The sequence below is a fragment of the Corvus cornix genome, chromosome 1A (assembly GCF_000738735.6).
Source record: "Corvus cornix cornix isolate S_Up_H32 chromosome 1A, ASM73873v5, whole genome shotgun sequence".
NCBI lineage: Eukaryota > Metazoa > Chordata > Aves > Passeriformes > Corvidae > Corvus > Corvus cornix.
Window position 1 is genome coordinate 20,787,937 of NC_047057.1, and position 18,017 is coordinate 20,805,953.

Below are 18,017 nucleotides of genomic sequence, written 5' to 3' on the forward strand. Positions count from 1 at the left end.
CTACGAAGGCTTATTCTGGTTCTGAATCACCCTTTGCTGCCAGTAATGTTTTCTGATAAAGCAAAACAAGCAGGTCACACAGAGAGGTTTTGCAGTTTCCATACCTGAAATACTTAAAACCCACCTGGAAACAACCCTAAGAAGTCTGCTCTAGCTGACCCTGCTTTGGGCACAGGAGTTGAACAGGGTAATCGCCAGAGGTCCCTGCCAGCTTCAGCTGTTCTGTGATTCAGTTAAAACAGGGAAGAAGCTTCATGAGTACTAGAATTTTCCATGTAAATAACTAACTTTGTGTTATCAAAGTGGGTTGGTTTTTTTTTTCCTTTCAGATTGGAAGTTTTCTGAGAATTTACAGTATTCATACAAAACAAGCAAGTGCTGACAATGAAGATGTCTCACATATAGAATTTCATCTTCATGGTGGCACCTGTTATGGTCGAGGAATAGGAGTCTTGCCAGAAAGTAACCCAGATGTTAAGGAACTAAAAGCGTAAGTACTATGTGTAGATGTTTGTTTTTTTCTAGCTGATTCTTGAAACTCTAGGCTAATGTAACAGCTGTACAGTTTAGAATTTTAAATATATCTAAGAATCAGACACTCAAGAACAGAGCATGTCTTTAGCACTACTAAGATGAAGAGTATTTGGAGGGATAGGTAAATAAAAGGCAACTTTTTCAAATTTAAATCCAGTAGGGCTCAAGACTTCTGTTTTATAGTGCTGTAGTAGTAAAGCCTGGCCATATTGACATACTTAACGCTGTTTTATAGTGGCATCGCCTTGCTTCAGCAAATAAATTAAGCACATTTTAAATGTGTGTGTTACTTGAAAGCGGTGAGATTTAAAGATATTCAAAATGAAGCAGTTAATTTACATTCTTTACTGAACTGTGTTACATTCATAAGGCATCAGAATCATTTAGTTTTAAAAAGACCTTTAAGATCATCAAGTCCAACTGTAAGCCTTGTCCAAGTCCCCCACTAAACCATGTCTCTAAGCACCACATCTACATGACTTTAAAACACCTCCAGGGATGATGACTCCACCACTTGCCTGAGCTGCTTGTTCCAACTCTTGACAGCCCTTTCCATGAAGAAATTTTTCTTAATATCCAATGTAAACCTCCCCAGGCGCAACTTGAAGCCATTTCCTCTCCTGTCTCTTGTTGCCTGGGAGTAGAGGCTGACCCCACCTCAACAACCTCCTGTCACGTTGTTGTAGAGATGAGTGATAAAGTCCCTCTGAGATTCCTCTCCTCCAAGCTAAACCATCCCAGCTCCTCACAGGACTTGTGCTTCAGCCCCTTCACCAGGTCCTTTTCTGCTGGTCCTCTTTCCAACCACTCTGCCCCAGCCTGTAGCACTGCATGGGGTTGTTGTGACCCAAGTGCACTCACCATGTTGAGCCTCATATACGTGGCCTTGGCCATCACTCCAGCCTGTCCAGAGTCCCCTGCAGAGCCTTCCTACTCTCCAACAGATCAACACTCCTGCTCAGCTTGGGGCCATCCACAAACTTACTGAGGGTGCCCTCAGTCACCTCGTCCTAATCACTGGTAGAGATATTAAACAGAATTGGCCCCAGTACTGAGCCCTGGGGAACAGCATTTGTTAGTGGCCACCAGCTGGAGGTAACTCCATTCACCACCACTCTCTGGGCCTAGCCTTCCAGCCAGGTTTTACTCAGTAGATAAGCAGCCAGCCAAGCCATGACAGCCAGTTTCTCCAGGAGAATGCTGTGGGAAACAGTGTCAAAGGCTTTACTAAGGTCCAGGTAAACTACATCCCCAGCTGTTTCTGCATCCACTAAGCAGGTCAGTTTGTCATAAAAGGAGATGAAGTTGGTCAGGCAGGACATGTCTCTCATAAACCCATGCTGGCTGCATCTGATCCCCTGGGTATCCTTCATGTGCTACATGATGGCACACAAGGTGATCTGCTCCACGACCTCCAGCACTGAGGTCAGACTGACAGGCCTGTAGTTCCCTGGATCATCCCTCTGACCCTTCTCGTAGATGACCATCTACAGTAATTTTCAGTCTGCTGGAACCTTCTCACTTATCCAGGACTGCTGATAAATGATGGAAAGTGGCTTGTTGAGCACTTTTGCCAGCTCCCTCAGTATCTGTGGGTGGATCCCAGCCAGCCCCATAAATTTGTGTGTGTCTAAGTGGTATAGCAGGTCAGTGACCATTTCCTCTGAGATTATGGAGGCTTCATTCTGCTCCCCATCCTTGTCTCCCAGCTCAGGGGTCTGGGTACTCAGAGAATAATTGTTCTTACTATTAAGACTGAGGTAAAGAAGGCATGAAGTACATTGGCATTTTCCTCATCCTTTGTCCTTCCTATGTTTCCCCTTACATCCAAAAAAGGATGGAGATTCTCCTTAGTTCTCCTTTTGTTGATTGTATGTTTGAAGAAACTATTTTTGATGTCTCATACAGCAATAGCCAGATAAAGTTCTAGTCAGATTTTGGCACTTCTAATTTTCTGCCTGCATAACATCCTTGTAGTCCTCTTGAATGGTCTGCTCCTTTTTCCGAAGGCTATAAACTTTTTTCTTCCTTAGGAAAGGCTAAGTAAGCAAAGTCCATATTCCATTATCAGGAGTTCTGTTTCCAGTAGTACGTATTTCTTCTTGCACAATTTTATGTTTAATGTTCCAGAAGTGATTTGGAAATTGTCTTATCTGCATAATTAATATAATCTCCTGCAACTTTGGCTCAGTTGAGTTTTATTTCTCTGCTGGAACATTTATGTCTGAACATTATACCTGTGTATTGATAATAAATAGGTTTCATATAAGTGTCTGTGTAATCCTGTATATATATGTGTGTGTGTATGATGATTTATAAAAGATTTCTTTAAGTTATAAAATATTTAGTAATTTATCTTTAGATTCTTAGAATCTGTGGATCTGGCAGACAGTCAGAATATGGAAAACACGTGTTCAATGGACTTAGACAGCACTTTTGGCAATGTTACAGGTAAGAGCAACTGAAAGCTGATTTGCTTTTTGTTCTAATAGATATATGTGGTCAAGATAAGGTCACAGTTACTGCTTCCCTATGTGTGTAATGTTACTTTCACATTCAAAGCTTTAGAGAGTTCTTTCAGTTTATTCGACTGGAAATTTACATTACTCTTTCTGTCTCCCAGCACAAGCACTTCATATTACATGGAAAGATACTTTCATAGGAGTTAGTGAATAAATTCTTAAACACAGGTGGTGTTCTTAATCATACTGTTAGATCACAAAGCAGAGTTACGTAAGTTCCTCCCTCTAAAGGGCAATTCCGCAGGGACAGGCACTGAAAACGCTACTAAACAGCTGCCTGTTGAGGAGCCCTTCTTAAGCCATTGGATGGAAAGTTGTGTCAGTGGCAGAGCTGTAAGGTGCACTTCCATGGAACAGTGATATCTTATAAACTGTTCTACAGACCCCATATTATTTTCTGAATGGTGTTTTTAGCCCAAGATAAGAGTAACTAAAAGGGAATTAAACTCTAAAGCTGGTTGGACATAGTCTGTATCTTTGCTTCTAGCTTTTAAAAATCTGTGTTACTCAGCCATTATTAACATAAAAACACAGGACATTTCTAAAAGGATCCAAAAGTCAAGAATAAATAAATAAATGCTTCATGTCCAGTCCATAACTGAAAATTTCGAAAAAAATTTGCACTTATTTACTGCATTCTCTGTGTGTAGTAGAGGTTGTTCAGAGGAGGGACCAGGCAGTCCATATTGGTTTTAGAATAATGTATTTATGTTCTTGTCCAGAAGGATTACAGGGGATGAATACAATTTATGTCAGCAGATCATTCATAGTATACTTCTGAAAAATGTTCACTTTGATAACATTACTATTTAATGTATATACTGACTTCCCCTCTAATATACTAACTCTTGATATGCACTGTTTGTCTCCTGCTTACTCTGCTTTTGTTGTTGTTGTTGTATTGTTTTCATACATTATTGGGATTTTCATTTTCATTTGTTCAGCTTTTGGTTTTGTGTGTATCTACATGTCTGTCTACCTACTTTGTGCGTGTCCACATGATAAAAAAGAAAGGAAGCAAGGAAAATAATTAGGAATTCTTATTGATTTTAGATCTTGAATTGGACTTACAGAGATGTCAGCAGTTATCTGTTACAGGTAGGTAACATTTTGACCTTAAGGTGAATTTTAATTTTGCTAAAGAACAAAAGCTATTTTGAAACATTATCTTAAAGGTTATTGTAGGAAGAGCTATTCTAAGAGTATAAATTCCAAGAGTATAAATGCATGTATGTTGTCTTGGGTTTATTTGTTGTTTAAAGGAATAGAGCATATTTGTATATTCTGCTTTCATATGTTTTTTCTACACCATGCTCCTGCAGCCTGGTATGATTTATCTTACAGACTGTAATAAGAAGTTGTATTGATAAAACTGAGGCTGCAGCTGGGAAGGAAGGAAAAGTTTGAAATAAGGGAAGAATGCATACCTGCGATTGCCATTTCCTGTATTACAAATATGACGGTGATTAATAGTATACCTGGTGCTTTTTCCTCTGTCTGTGTATTGTTTTGCAGTATTAACAGATCACCAGGATTTGAGTAACACAGAACTGAAAACAATAACGAACAGCACAGCTCCTCAACAGTATCGCATTAGAGCAAAGCTGAGAACTTATAAACCCCAAAAACTCCATCAGTCTGTTAAACTTCATTGTTCCAAATGCAACTCTTTGTAAGTGTTTCACACAGTATAAGTAAGTAGAAATTGCTCTGTATATTTTGCCTAGATTTTCAGTGTGTTTTCAACCTTTTCTTGTGTAAGATGAGCTGAATGTAAATGTATATCATTTTGAGCAAAGATTTGAAACTCACTGATAATAAATAGGAAATTTTGAAATCATCAGATGAGTTCCATTTACGGAATCCTTTTAGTGCTTCCAAAACAATTTTTTTTTTTATTTTCAAATGCAGCAGTGCAGTTTTTTCCATACCATAGTTGTATTTAAGTATCTTAAGTGTTTCTTTATTGCAGTTTTAAAATAGGACATGCAAAGAGGTATACTAATCTCCTAATGAATTAATAAAATATGTTTGACTACAGTGTGTCTTCCAGACAAGGCATCTTTTCTGGATCCAAAAATATCAGGCAAATCACACAACTTCAGGTTATTCCCTCGGGTCCTGTCACTGGTCACCAGAGAGAAGAGATCAGTGCCTGCCCCTCCTCTTCCCCTCATGAGAAGTTTTAACTGCAATGAGGTCTCCCCTCAGTTTCCTTCAGGCTGAACAGACCAAGTGCCCTCAGCTGCTCCTCATATGGCTTCCTCTCAAGGCCCTTCACCGTCTTTGTTGCCCTGCTTTGTGCACTCTCAGAGATCTTTTCCAACCTAATTGATTCTGTAATATTGGTACAATTAGGATGGCCTGCATTATTGCTTCTCTGTGTATGACAAGTGGAAACGTATAAATGGTGTACTCCAGCAGGACTGGATAGAAACTGTGTGGTGCAGTTGCAGATTTCCCTTTACTTTCCTTTTATGTGAAGCTATTCTAGTAGTGTCCTTTTTTTTCTTTTTTCTCCCTCAATATGTGCAAAGTCAAATAGACTAAAACATAAAACTCGAAATAATACAAGGTTATGCGGTCTTTTCACTCTAATGAAGTGGTATGCAGTTTGTGGCCCTTTTAAGGCCCAACTGAAATCACATAAAGCTGATAGATTTGGTTTTCTGTGGATTTTCATTTGTGTGGGATGTAGCCATTAGGCTGCCTCTGCTCCTAGGTAAGTTAGCATATTGCTTAGCATATTTATTAACATGGAAAGTCATAATATACTATACAACTCTAAATGTTTAAACTGATAAAACAATGAGAATATTTTTCCTGTATGCCCTTTAACTCTCATGACTATATTCTAATATTTATTTGGAGTACTGTCACCCTTGTTGGTAGATTGCCTGAGGAGAAGCTGTTAGAATTTACTTACTCATTTTGGAAATGGTTTTAGGCAAGAAGTTCCATATGGAGATGACTTTGATTTCATTTTACACGGCTCTGCCAATACTGCCCCAAACCCAGAATTACACAATACATCCTGGTATGAATCTGTAACGTGGACTACTCAAGACCAGAAACAAAGGGAAATAGCCATCCATTTTGTGAAACACGATGAAATGCTTCAACATCCTGAAGACACCTTGCTTATGATAGAAGGTAAGGTAAATTGCAAATACACCAATTCTTACAGCACAGTGTCCACTCTGAGTATGTACAAAGTAAAGATATGTGTTGAAGTTGTATTCAGTGTAAGTAGTGATGATCATAAAGGCATCTTCAAAGAACAGAAAAACTGAGCTGGAACTATAAGTTACTGTTGTCCAAACAGGCGATGGTAGTCTGTGAAGGTCTTGTAAGGTGCTTCTGTCTATTTTAAAATGATGCCAATATTGTTTATTGTTGATTATGCTAAAATTAACATCTGAATATGGTTTCTTTTCTTCTAGCTGTGCTTACTGGTTTTTCAGTTCTGATTTAAAAACTTGCTGAGTCTCCTAAACAAGCCTATTTTTAGTGTTGATGTGGAAAAGCTTTGAAAGGCTTCTGGTAGTACAAGCCTCCAATTAACTTTGTCAGCCTCTGGATGTCAGTGTTGTTTCAGATTAATAGAGCTTCTCTCAGTGTGAGGTTTTTTGGGTTGGTGTGGTTTTTATCAGATTTCCTCAGGGAAGAGAAATAGCCACTGACCTTTAAACAAAGCAATTTAGGTACTACTGAGGAATTTTTAATATAATAAAAATAATAAATAATTGCATATAGCATCATTCAGAGTTTATAACAAAGTCTTCAATTGTGCTCAAGTAGTGATGTGAATAAGCAAGTATAAGTCAGGTGGTCCTTTGTGTGAGGGTCAATGACCCCTTTTGTTTTCTGCTTTCTTTTATAATGGATTAGTTCTGATAGCTGCTTTATTTCTGATGTGTTCCAAACTGGTTTCAATCTAACCTTTGCTTTCTGAGAAAAAAAAAAAAGAATCTATTTCTTCTCTGTTTTCCTAAAACAGCTGAGCAATATAACTCGGTAAATCTATTTTCAGATATTAAAGTGTCAGCAACTAAGTATATTGGTATATGGATATGTGGATATTAAAGGTCAGTTTGGTTGCTTTGTTTTTTTTCCTAGCAAAATGGCTAGTAAAATCATAGGAGTAATTATATGAAAATGATGTTTACTAAATACAACTTCTTGGTCATAGTGTTATGTTACAGCTATGAGGAAGATATTAAGGCATCTTCTTTGATAAATGTCTATCCTTGTTTCTCAATTGAGTCTGTTGTTGAGTAAAAGTGAGAAGGTATTGGGCTATTTTTTGGGTTTTTGGTAGTGGATATCAATTATTATTGAAGGCCCTGAAATCAACTGAGAAGTGTAAGTTGTTCAATTTATTTCTGGCTACTGTTTAAGAAACAATGTTTTTTCGGTTTTTAATAGGTGGAACATTAAAAGAAATCTGGAAGCTTACAAAAAGATTTAAGTGTGTTATTCCTGTGAGATCCACAGAAGATGATCTTGAATTATTAGATCTTTCAGCTCCTTTTCTTCTACAAGGGAATGTAAAATATTATGGGTAGGTTAAAAGTATTTGTTGATACTTCAGTAGTTGCAGTAATAGATAGCATTTTCTTCAGTAATTCAGACTGCAGTGCTGAAGGGATAATTTTCCCAAAGATTCTTTGATGTAAAATACATAGCATGATGTGGAGCATGATCCACAGTACTGACATCAGGGATGAAATGCCATATCATTTGATACCTTGTATCAAAGGACTGACTGCAGTTCTGCTCTTGCTCTGTAAATCTTAAGTCCTTAATTACACAGCTCTCCAGTTTCAGTATTGTCTGTGGTGCATGGGTAGGGCAGTGTGCTATAGAAATGGAAACACACGTGCAGTGCAGAGTACCTAAATACCTCTTTTAGTCCAGATCTTCCATTTTCTGGTCTCACTTAGACTAAAGTCAAAACATACATTGTTTTTAAAACTGTATGCTATGGGGTTTTATATATACATATACAGCATAACAGATATTTAAATAGAGATCCAGAAAATAATCTCAGCCTGTAAATCTACAACTCATTCTCTCTCATTCTTAGTGTTGGGAAAGCTTGAGGTTAGGAAGCAGTAACGGACTGTGGACAGCCTTACCTTACCATTTGTAATTTATTGTGATCCACAGCACTGCAAAGTGCCTTACCTGTTTGTGGATGTCATTCACTGTCGAATGACTTCAAGAGGTTTCTGAATTCCACAATTTCAAAGCTGTGGAATACAGTACGCGTCTCTAGATCTGGTATCTCTACTCTGCCATGCAGTGCCATGTTCCTGCTCAAAGAGAGCTGTCAGCTGTGTTTTCTCCCAGTAGTGCCCAGCAGCATGGCCGTTCAGGCAGAGCGCAGTGCAGCGGTGCACTACGCCACGTCTGCAGGCAGTAAAAAATCGTCTGTGCAGAAATACTCTGTGTTTCATGTGAACTCTAAAGTTTCCCATAAGGTCCATCCATAAAATGAATACAGGTAATTGTTTCTCTTTGTCATACATAGTTTTGACCTTTCCAGATATTGCTGTCTACCGCTTTTTTAAAATAAAAGCAGTATATGGGTACTCCTACTGGGACAGGATCTTCACCAATACAAAGTATTTCCCCTTGCACTTTCATAATCCATATATTTCCCCAGCTACACACAACTCACCTTCAGACATTGTTCTCTCTTCAAATGGTTTGACTGTAAAAGTGAATGGTTTATAAGATATTCCATGATTGTTTATAGGATATTTAGGAAGGAACCTCACAAATATGCTGACATTTCAGAGCTATGTTTTATGCACGTTTTTATCAGTGCCATCTACTTAGCAAAGTCTAGAGAAGATTTTGTGTGATAGAATGAATTATATGTGTGTGCATATGCATGTACATTCATCTATATATAAAAATAAACACAGACGCTGCATATAAGAAGCAAAATTCAGAGTTAATTTATTGGAGTTTGAGTGGGTTTTTGAAAGGAAAAAAGTGACTTTGCTGAGCTTGGCTTTGTATCACTTAAGCAGAAAGTAGTTTTATTGATTTTTATTATATGCTTTGCATATGATCCTAAAAGATAATAAACGTTTATTTCAAGTTCTAACTGTAATATACTAATACAGAAGCTTAATTTGAAACAAATACTTTTGTTCTGTAATTTCATTCCTTAAGGCAAATGCGAGCAACTTTGAAAACAGTTCTTCAATATTTCCGTCCACTTGCAACATTAGCTTACTATGTCATGTGTAAAATTTATAATAATTGGTGTAAATACACCACGAATAAAATAGAGTGTTTTAACCACTCTTAGTTAATATTCTCAGCATAGGCAAAGCCAAATTTCTCTTGTAACTCTGTAATGGGTTTAGAATGTGCTAGAAGTTCAGATTCATTCCTTTTTTTACAAAGTGAGAAGTAGTGGCACATGTACATATGTTTAGCTATGTAGTGATCTTAGAATCATAGAATGGTTTGGGTTGAAAGGGACCTTTCATGATCATCTGATCCAATCCCCTGCCTTGGGCAGAGACACCTTGCAGTACACCAAGTTGCTCAGCTCCATCCAGTCTCATCTTGAACACTTCCAGGTATAGGGCATCCAGAATGTTTCTGGACAACCTGTTCCAGTGCCTCCTTCTTTGCAAAGTATTTCTTCTTTCTGCACAATCTACATCTACCCTCTTTCAGTTTAAAGCTCTTTCTCCTTGTTCTTCACTACAGGCTCTGGTTAAAACTCTCTCTGTTTTTCTTATAAGCCCCTTTTATACATTGAAAGGTCACAGTAGGGTCTGCCTGGAGCCCTCTGTTTTCCAGGCTTAACAACCCCCGCTCTCTCAACCTTGATGTACAGTTTTATTCCTGTCTGTTGACTGAAGTGGTCTTTTCCAGATTTTTATCTCCTCATGGATAGTTCAAAAACAGCATTAAGGGTTTTGTTGTGCTCTAAAGCTGGTGTGTCCGGTAAAATAGTTACTTCAAGCAGCAACAGAAATACTTCTGCACTTTCACTGTGTAAGAAAATCAGAATTTTGATTTTTTTCTGTGCAGAACACTTCTAGTACAAATACATCAGTGTTTGGTTCGTCTCCGTCTCTTGTTTTAAATGCTAGGTGCAAGCAGTGTTCAACTCCAAAGCCTATCAAGAATCTAAGTTCCATTGCAGCAGAACAGCAACCGTCATGGGAGCCAACTGAAGTAGCACAAGGTCAGCTGACATGATCCTATCCTGAAATACTTTTGTGCCTTGATTCTGTAGTTTTGATATGAAATAGTTTGATTTGCAGCTCTGGATTGCAATGTTGTACAGAAAGCATGTAATTATGGTCATGTTGAATATGGTGCTGTAAAATTCATTCACCTTTTACCAGTTGAAATAACACACTTTCTTTTGGAACTATTGCAGTATGAATTAAAGGATTTTATATGTTGACTAGTTTCTTCTACCACAGGTATCAGTAGTAACACTTACCGTAGTGCAGATGTCATGAATTTTTGGTTGTAGATGTTACTTTTAAACTGTGTATGTACTTGCAGTACTAGAAGTTAGTCTTGCTTTTCCTTTTGAAGATACAGTTTTTCTGACCTGAACTAAAGAGAGTCTTATTTAATGACTCGTACAAGTCAGATTTTTATCTTCTGTAAACCTTATGTTAAGGATGTTCTAGAGAGTCTGCAAGAGATAATATTCAAATGAAAGGAATTATACCAGAACAAGTATGTGTATTCTATGCTTTGTGTGTTCCTTTTGTTACTGTATGCAGTCAGCATGTTAAAATGCTGGAAATTGAGTTTAAAACCTTACAATGCATTAAGGAAAAAGAATATTTGCATGTTTATCAATTCATATTCTAACATATTAAGTTGGAATATCTAGCAGTATATAAGTTTGGTAAACACATTCTAAAAGAAGAAAACTATTTGAGCAATACAGTGATTTTCTTAAATAAACTGTCATAATTGTATCCTATTAAATAATTGTAAGGTAATATATAACTGGCAGTGATTGACAGTTCTCAAAATGAAAACAGTATTAATTAATGCTTCCTGACAGTTACACTATTTTATGTATCTATTCTTCTATCATCTGTATTTTCAGACTAAGTTATAAACCTGCAAGTATATCATATAAGTTGAACAAAAAATAACTACCAGTTTAAGTAGGTGTACCCAGAAAAAACTGATGCAGAGCTGTAGTAACTTTGTCTGTTTCAGTTATTTTACGTTTGCAGTGTAACAGTTACTGCTGCCAGTGAGGGAGTGACTGTAGTCATTTACTTACGCTGGAATACTTTCAGAACTGCCAGCAAAGTTTTTTCTGAACAAGCTTGGTAGCTTTTACTATGTCATAGGAAATAAACTGTTTTCCTCAGAAGATAGTTTTCAGGTGAAATTCTTACTAGCACTGAATTAAGAGCACCTCTCTAATCTTCCATGGATAAAAGAACACAGGAGTTGGAGGATCCTACTAAGGTGGGATCTAGGATCTTAGCAAATATTAGCTTTTTGTTTACTAGCATGGGAATAAGTATTTAAAAATCTTTATGTGTTTTTATAGGCTCATCTATTAAAGTGTTACTACAAAAATTGCAATGTGGTCTTAAAAGATAAATGATGTTTTGCTGTTTAGAGCCTCTATGTTTTGGTCTGTTACTTTATACTTTTAATGACAGTATCCAAAGTCAGTTACTATTAAAGGAGGGATATTGTCAGCTCGAGTTATAGTTTGCCTTGCATATTCTCTCAGAGAAACATCAATTTTTCTTTTCTTCAGTTTTAGGTATTGAACTGCTCCAGTATGTTTTTATTATGAAGTTTACACTGGTTGATGAAACAGGAGCACTAAATGCATACCTTTTTGATTATGTAAGTAAATCTGGGTAAAGATAGACTCTACAGATGATGTGTGTTTGGATTTTATTTGTTTTTAAAAATAACGAATGTATGTAGACAAATACTCATTCTGTGTTACCTGCAGTGTTTTGTAGGAATAATTACAATGCTGTAAGGTTGTGAATACTGTACAGAGTATAGAATATTAAAGCATAAAGACAAAACTGAAGCCTAAAGATAGATTATTTGGTATTTCCATAAACTTTTATGTATTTCTATAGGTGAATTTCTCTTTTATTGGCAATGTTAAATTATGCCGCCTGAATGCTGTGTGAATGATAGGAGTGTTTCAGTATTTATGCAGCTAACTTATGCATTAGTTTAAAATCTCATTACCTCTTTTTTTAACTCTCAATAGAATCTATCCATTGAGTAATGCTTGATGTTTTTGTTTCACATGATCATGAGGTAAGGAGACCTTCTTTCCCTAGGCAGAACTCAGCTATGTCTGTTCAGATATTTATCGTGGATTTCAGAAGCAGTTTATTCAACTACTTTACTAACCTTAGAATTAACCTATCTTCAGTTTTCTCTGAAGCAACTTAAGGCCATTACTGCTACCTGAGACACTGAAGAATGGATGGTTTTCCTGTCACTGCAATGTGGGTGTGACAAAATGCGATGGAGAAGGAATTTAGTTGGATTTTTTTTATGCACAGCAGTGCAGTTTAATGTGTCTATATCTGCACATTTTCCACCATTATATTAAATTACTTTGGATGGGACTTTGAAGAGAATACTCTTCCTTGTTTAATTTTAAGACTGTAAGTAAAAGTAATATCACAAAAAATTTAGTTTTTCATAAAATACATGGTATTTTAACAGCAAAGGACTTCAAAGACTACAATCCCCATTTCAGCTAGTCATCTTTTCATTCTACTGTCCTTTTTCCTTTTTATATCGAGAAACTAGACTGCAAAAGGAAGGTGGGGGATTTAAACCATCTCTTGATGCAAAATTCCAAAAATTTTTACTTCAGGGTGGCTCACTTTCTTATCAGATACTGCTCAGTACTGCAGTTTAGCTGAAGTAAAATACCCACAATTTCTTCTGAAGTGCCAGCTGCTCACATTCCTGCTGGTGGTACTTCAAAGGCAAGCCAATAGTTTCCAAGCCTAAATTCCAGTCCTTCAGCACCATCTGAGAAGGAACTGGGATGCTTTGAAGTGCAGCTTTACAGTAGCTTCCAGTTGCACTTCCATAGGAACACAGTGCTTTTCTTTCCTCCCCTCCTTATAGGAAAAGTCAGTGAAGCAAAAAAATGAAAAAGTTTTATACTGAGAAGAAGAGTTGGAAGAGAGAGGGTTATCTGTGTCAATTTTGCTGCTGGATTATCTTTTAACTTCTGATCATTGCCATTAAGCATGTCATACAAAAATTATGCAGAGGCAGATTATTCTGTATTTGTGTCTTGTAACAAAAATGAGAAATTACTAACAAAAATCTTAGCTCTCTCTGAGAAGTTGTAACACGATGAGCCTTTAGAGATACAAAATCAGGTGACAAACTTGGAAAGAATAAACTTGGAGTTTTTTAGTCATGTATACTGTATGTGGTTTAATAATACACAGAAAATGTTTAGCTAACATTTTAGTGTTCCATTTATTATTTTCTGTCTCCATTCAAAAATGTACCCCACAGTATAAGACTTTTTCCATAGTTTCTAAAACTCAAAAAATGAAACTCACACTAAGGAAGTTCCACAGATACAAAGCCAGGTTGCGGTGCCCCTTGTTTTCAAGTGATTTTGTTCCTCTCAAGATGTGAAGGACTGTTGAGGGGGACTGACCATCCTCTCTGGCCATAATGTTGTCAGATATTGTCTTGTTACAGAGGTTCATGAGGGATATCTGCCAGTTATGTATAGAGACCTACAGGTGTGCTTTCTGTAGGCGGCTGTAGTCCCTAAATACTCTGGGGTACTGAAAAACAGACTGTTAATTTTTTCAGACAGTTCGGAGTTTTTTCTGTATCTGAACAGTTTTTTGAAATAATATTATTCTTACGTTGTGTTACCTGATTTTAAGTTCCTAAAAGAACATGCAGTCAAGGTTCTGGCTAATGATTTCTTACGCCTCTTTCAACACCTCATATTTTTCTGTTCTCTTTCAGGAAAAGTTTTTCCAAATTCCTGCCTCTGAAATCTTAACTAACAGTTTTCTTCAGCAGAAGATGCAGATGACCATGAATACGCTCTGTCCTCCGGGAAGAAAATTAGGTCAGCTTGCTGTTATTTTATAAGGGGGTGGGAAGAGAAAGGGTCTTTCAGTCTGCTATTGCATATGCAAAGTCTTAGAATTCAACTTATGCGCAGGCAAAACTCAAAACAGAGAAATGCTGGAGTCTGAAAGCAGAGTTCCAATTAATTTGTTCTGAGACGCCTTTAATATTAGCTCTCCCTTTGACAAAGAAAATAAATGGTTCAGTAAATTCTCATGTAGCATGCAGTGATGTGTGAATACAGTCATGCCTGTGCAGGCACTAGCATACCATCTGTATTCATATGGAAGTTAACCAGAACACCCTTGTACTGGATGTCGCAGCATGTTAAGGAAAACTGAAAGGAAATTCAGCGTATGGCACATGGTTTGTGTGTTACCCTGCTTTTGATTGCACGTGCTGATTTAGAGCATCCCTTGCCATGGGAAATATCCATGGAAATTGAGCAAATCCTTAATCCAAATCCATTTACAGAGATTTTTGTTCAATGTATGTGTTGTGGCACAAAGTAGCTCTGCCTAAACTACACATGTCTAAGGTAGCTGGATGTGTGATGCAGCTCCAACCTCCAGTGCATACTGCAAATACATACATGGCTGTCAGTGACCACTGCAATCGCCCTGGAGTCTTTGCCATACTTAGAAAAAGTTGTCCTATAAGATTGTAAAGGATTTTCCCTTTGAGACCATTGAAATTGTCTCATTGAGACACGTGGAGATGAATTTTTATTATTGGAAAGTCTTTACATATATGTGTTTTATACTGTGGCACAACTACTGGGTCCGAGTGTTTTGTGGAGTGCTGGTGCAGGGAGGACAAGTCTTGGAAGACTGTCACTAAACACCATTTCAGATCTTGTGGGAAACTTAAAAGATACCAATTGGAATTTCAAAGTTAACAGTTAATTTTTCTTCTTACTAACTATTGTATGTGTTTAGCTATCCTAGTTAAGATCCTGCTCAAGTTATACTTGCCTCCTATAAAAATTAGAAATGAATATTGAACAGTAATTTGGATTTTGTTGGTAGGTGACTTGCCGTGGCTGGAATGCTTCATCAGGTCCTATAATGTCAGAGATGCAACGAAAAATCAAGTTTATTACCAAATTTTTGACACTACAGTTGCTGAAGATGTTGTATAGTTGTATGTTGCTAATTGGAAGTAATCCATTAAGAATCAATTTCGGGGGGGGGGTTGGGGGTTGGGATCAGAGACTGTATTTTAAAAAAAAAAAACTTTGTTCCTTTCTGAGGAATTCAACCTGTATGTATGAATTTTTAGTTTATATATGAATGGGAATGGGAATTATACTTTTGATATATTTGCTGTTTTCCTGGCATACAACTTCATGATCTGAGGGCAAGTGGAGGTCCTAAGCTTTTCACTGGAAGCCGCTTGGCTTAGGTTGATGGAAGCAATCTACTATCCATCTATACTTCAAAAAGGCAGTGATGAGGTTACTCTAAACTCGTGAATTTTACTCAGAAAAATGTAGTCAGGATGATGCTGTGTGTTCATTTTTGTATTAAATTATGTCAACAGAGGTAGAGAAAAGGAGCTCTTCAGTAAACTCAGACTACTTTGTGCAAGCCAATATTACTATTCTCGGACAGTTTGACAGGGAGGTTGTTTTTTAGAGATTTCTTTGATTTTGTACTGATACATACATTTAGACAAACTCCTCCTGTTAGTAATACTGAGGTAACTGCTACATGTACCAGTTACTGTAGATTCTGATGGAGTTGTGAACATGACCATGTAATGATTATCACTAAAATTACAGGCAAGCCATGAAATAAGTTAGTGTAAAATTGTAAAATGAATATTGGCATTTGGTAGATGGTAATGATTCTGGGGTGGCCCTGTTAGGTACCAAAGTTGTTAGCATGCTTATTAGCTGGGTCTGTTTTCAAAGGCTCTCGTGTATCTGGCTAAAAGTACTGTCAGATTGCACTGCCTCGATCTGCCTTTTCCATCTTACATAATCAGATTGTGGGGCTAAATTTAGAGATATAGAACTGATCTGGTGCTATCATGGATTGAAAATTCTGCTGGACTAGAAAATTATGTGGTGGTCTTACTTTGCATTTGGAAGTCTCTAGGACAAATTCAGGACATGTTTCTGTAAGGATAATTAATGTAGAAATCCCTGTCAAATCAAATGCTTTACATCAGAGCAAAATTACTTAGTATTTACAGCAGCTGTTTTTAAAGAAGTTCAGAAGCAAAATGGAATATTTGAGTAGATTATTATTTTGATAGTAGATGACATTTTATTTTTTTTCATTTTTCAGGGCCATTTAGTAGATTATGCAATTTGTCATTTAAAGTTTCATCAAATTTCTTGGTAATTTTCTTATATTGTAAAAAATTATACTGGGTTTATATGTTGTAAGCAAGGATATTGTTCTTTATTGATCAGTGTCTAGGGACAACCAATATTAAAAGTGGTGAGTGCATATTTCCTTTAAAAATTCTGAAAAATAAAACAATTTTGAGTTGAACCAGCAGTTTATCAAAGAGTCTACTGACTTAAGAAGGTTTTCTAGAATCTTTGCATAAATGCATCAACAAAAAAAACTTACGGCAAATGAATATTATAAAACTTTAGAAACTGGCCATACCCACATGTTCTCAGAAGTTAAAGGCTACATTGAAGGCAATCTTTTCTGCTTTTATTGTACAGAGTGTATGAAAATGTGAGTTTCTATTTTTAGATTTTTTTGTTAACAACTCTGAAAGATATTGATATTGTACATTTTTTCTAAATGAGTCTTTATAAAGTAATAAATAAAAAGATGTTTTGAACTCCAGTGTAAAATAAATCAAGTTTCACCTCATACCTTGTCTGAATCCCTGCCTAAAAACTATGTATGCATCACATGGGTTTTTTTACTATTGAATATTGTATTAAAATGTTTAATAAAGATTTCTCCAAATAATTAGGTTTTTCTTCTATTTGTCTTTTAGTCTCTATTTCATAACTGGGAAAACTTTGTCGTCAGTAGCCTTCATCCAACTCCAAATGAATGCTCCAAATGAATGTGTAGTTTGTTGGATTGAAATGTACATTTCATTCTCTTTCTAAATATAGTGTGTAGAAATAAATTAATAATTACATATTTGTTCATACTAAAGATCGCTGTATAGAAAGGAGTTACTGGACAGACATTTAAAAATGGGTCCTATTGGTAGCCTTTGTACAGAGCAGTGGAACATGTACTGAGGTGGGACTTGGACCTTGGATACCTATCCTGGTCAGTGCTGAGAGCTGCAAGTGTCTGACTGAGGGGTGAAATCCTGAGACTGTTGTGTCCTGCATGTGCAGCACCAGCAGACTCTGGTTTCTGAAAGATGAGTGTCTCAGGCAGCAATGACTTTTAGCCATTACTTACAATTTTCTTAATTACAAATAAAAGTCTTGTTTCATTTGGTGAGTTTTGTGACCAGGTGTGTGATTTCAGTTTCTAAAACATTAATAAAAGTTCAAATGTCTACTCTAATAGTTGTTAAATTACTGAACTATATATTCAAAGACACTCAAAATTTGAACCAATAGGAGATCAGGTTAATATTGGTACACTAAGATCCACTGAGAACTCCAGGCACGTGTTGCTGGTTTCACATCTTTTTTCTTCTTCCATATATATCCCAGCATATAGGAAAACTGAATCAAAACATCACTTTCCTACTAGAAATGGAAAATACGCATGGAATGTGAAGTATATCACACACATCAACATCATCAAGGGGGAAGAATATCTGAGTATGAAAGGAGAAACTGTGAGGGAAAATAATAGAACTATAAAAGACCAAAAAAGGAACATGAACCCA

At 36.7% G+C, this 18,017-nt stretch overlaps 1 protein-coding gene across 6 annotated transcripts in view; it reads left to right on the forward strand.

The window, feature by feature from the left end:
* The window catches only part of POT1 (protection of telomeres 1), a 57,698-nt gene extending 40,557 nt beyond the window's left edge, over positions 1-17,141 (forward strand). For 4 of the 6 annotated variants that reach the window (XM_019283639.3, XM_010395525.4, XM_019283640.3 and 1 more), the window contains 10 exons: positions 330-490; positions 2,897-2,985; positions 4,110-4,154; positions 4,572-4,728; positions 6,004-6,209; positions 7,485-7,620; positions 10,184-10,278; positions 11,845-11,936; positions 14,076-14,181; positions 15,212-17,141. In XM_019283639.3, the coding sequence (XP_019139184.3) occupies positions 330-490; positions 2,897-2,985; positions 4,110-4,154; positions 4,572-4,728; positions 6,004-6,209; positions 7,485-7,620; positions 10,184-10,278; positions 11,845-11,936; positions 14,076-14,181; positions 15,212-15,324 (1,200 nt within the window). In that variant the 3' untranslated portion in view covers positions 15,325-17,141. Of the gene's footprint in view, positions 1-329; positions 491-2,896; positions 2,986-4,109; positions 4,155-4,571; positions 4,729-6,003; positions 6,210-7,484; positions 7,621-10,183; positions 10,279-11,844; positions 11,937-12,321; positions 14,182-15,211 lie in introns of those variants that run through there. The other 2 variants (XM_019283642.3, XM_019283641.3) reach the window with 2 other exon arrangements.
* The last annotated feature ends 876 nt before the right edge of the window (positions 17,142-18,017 follow it).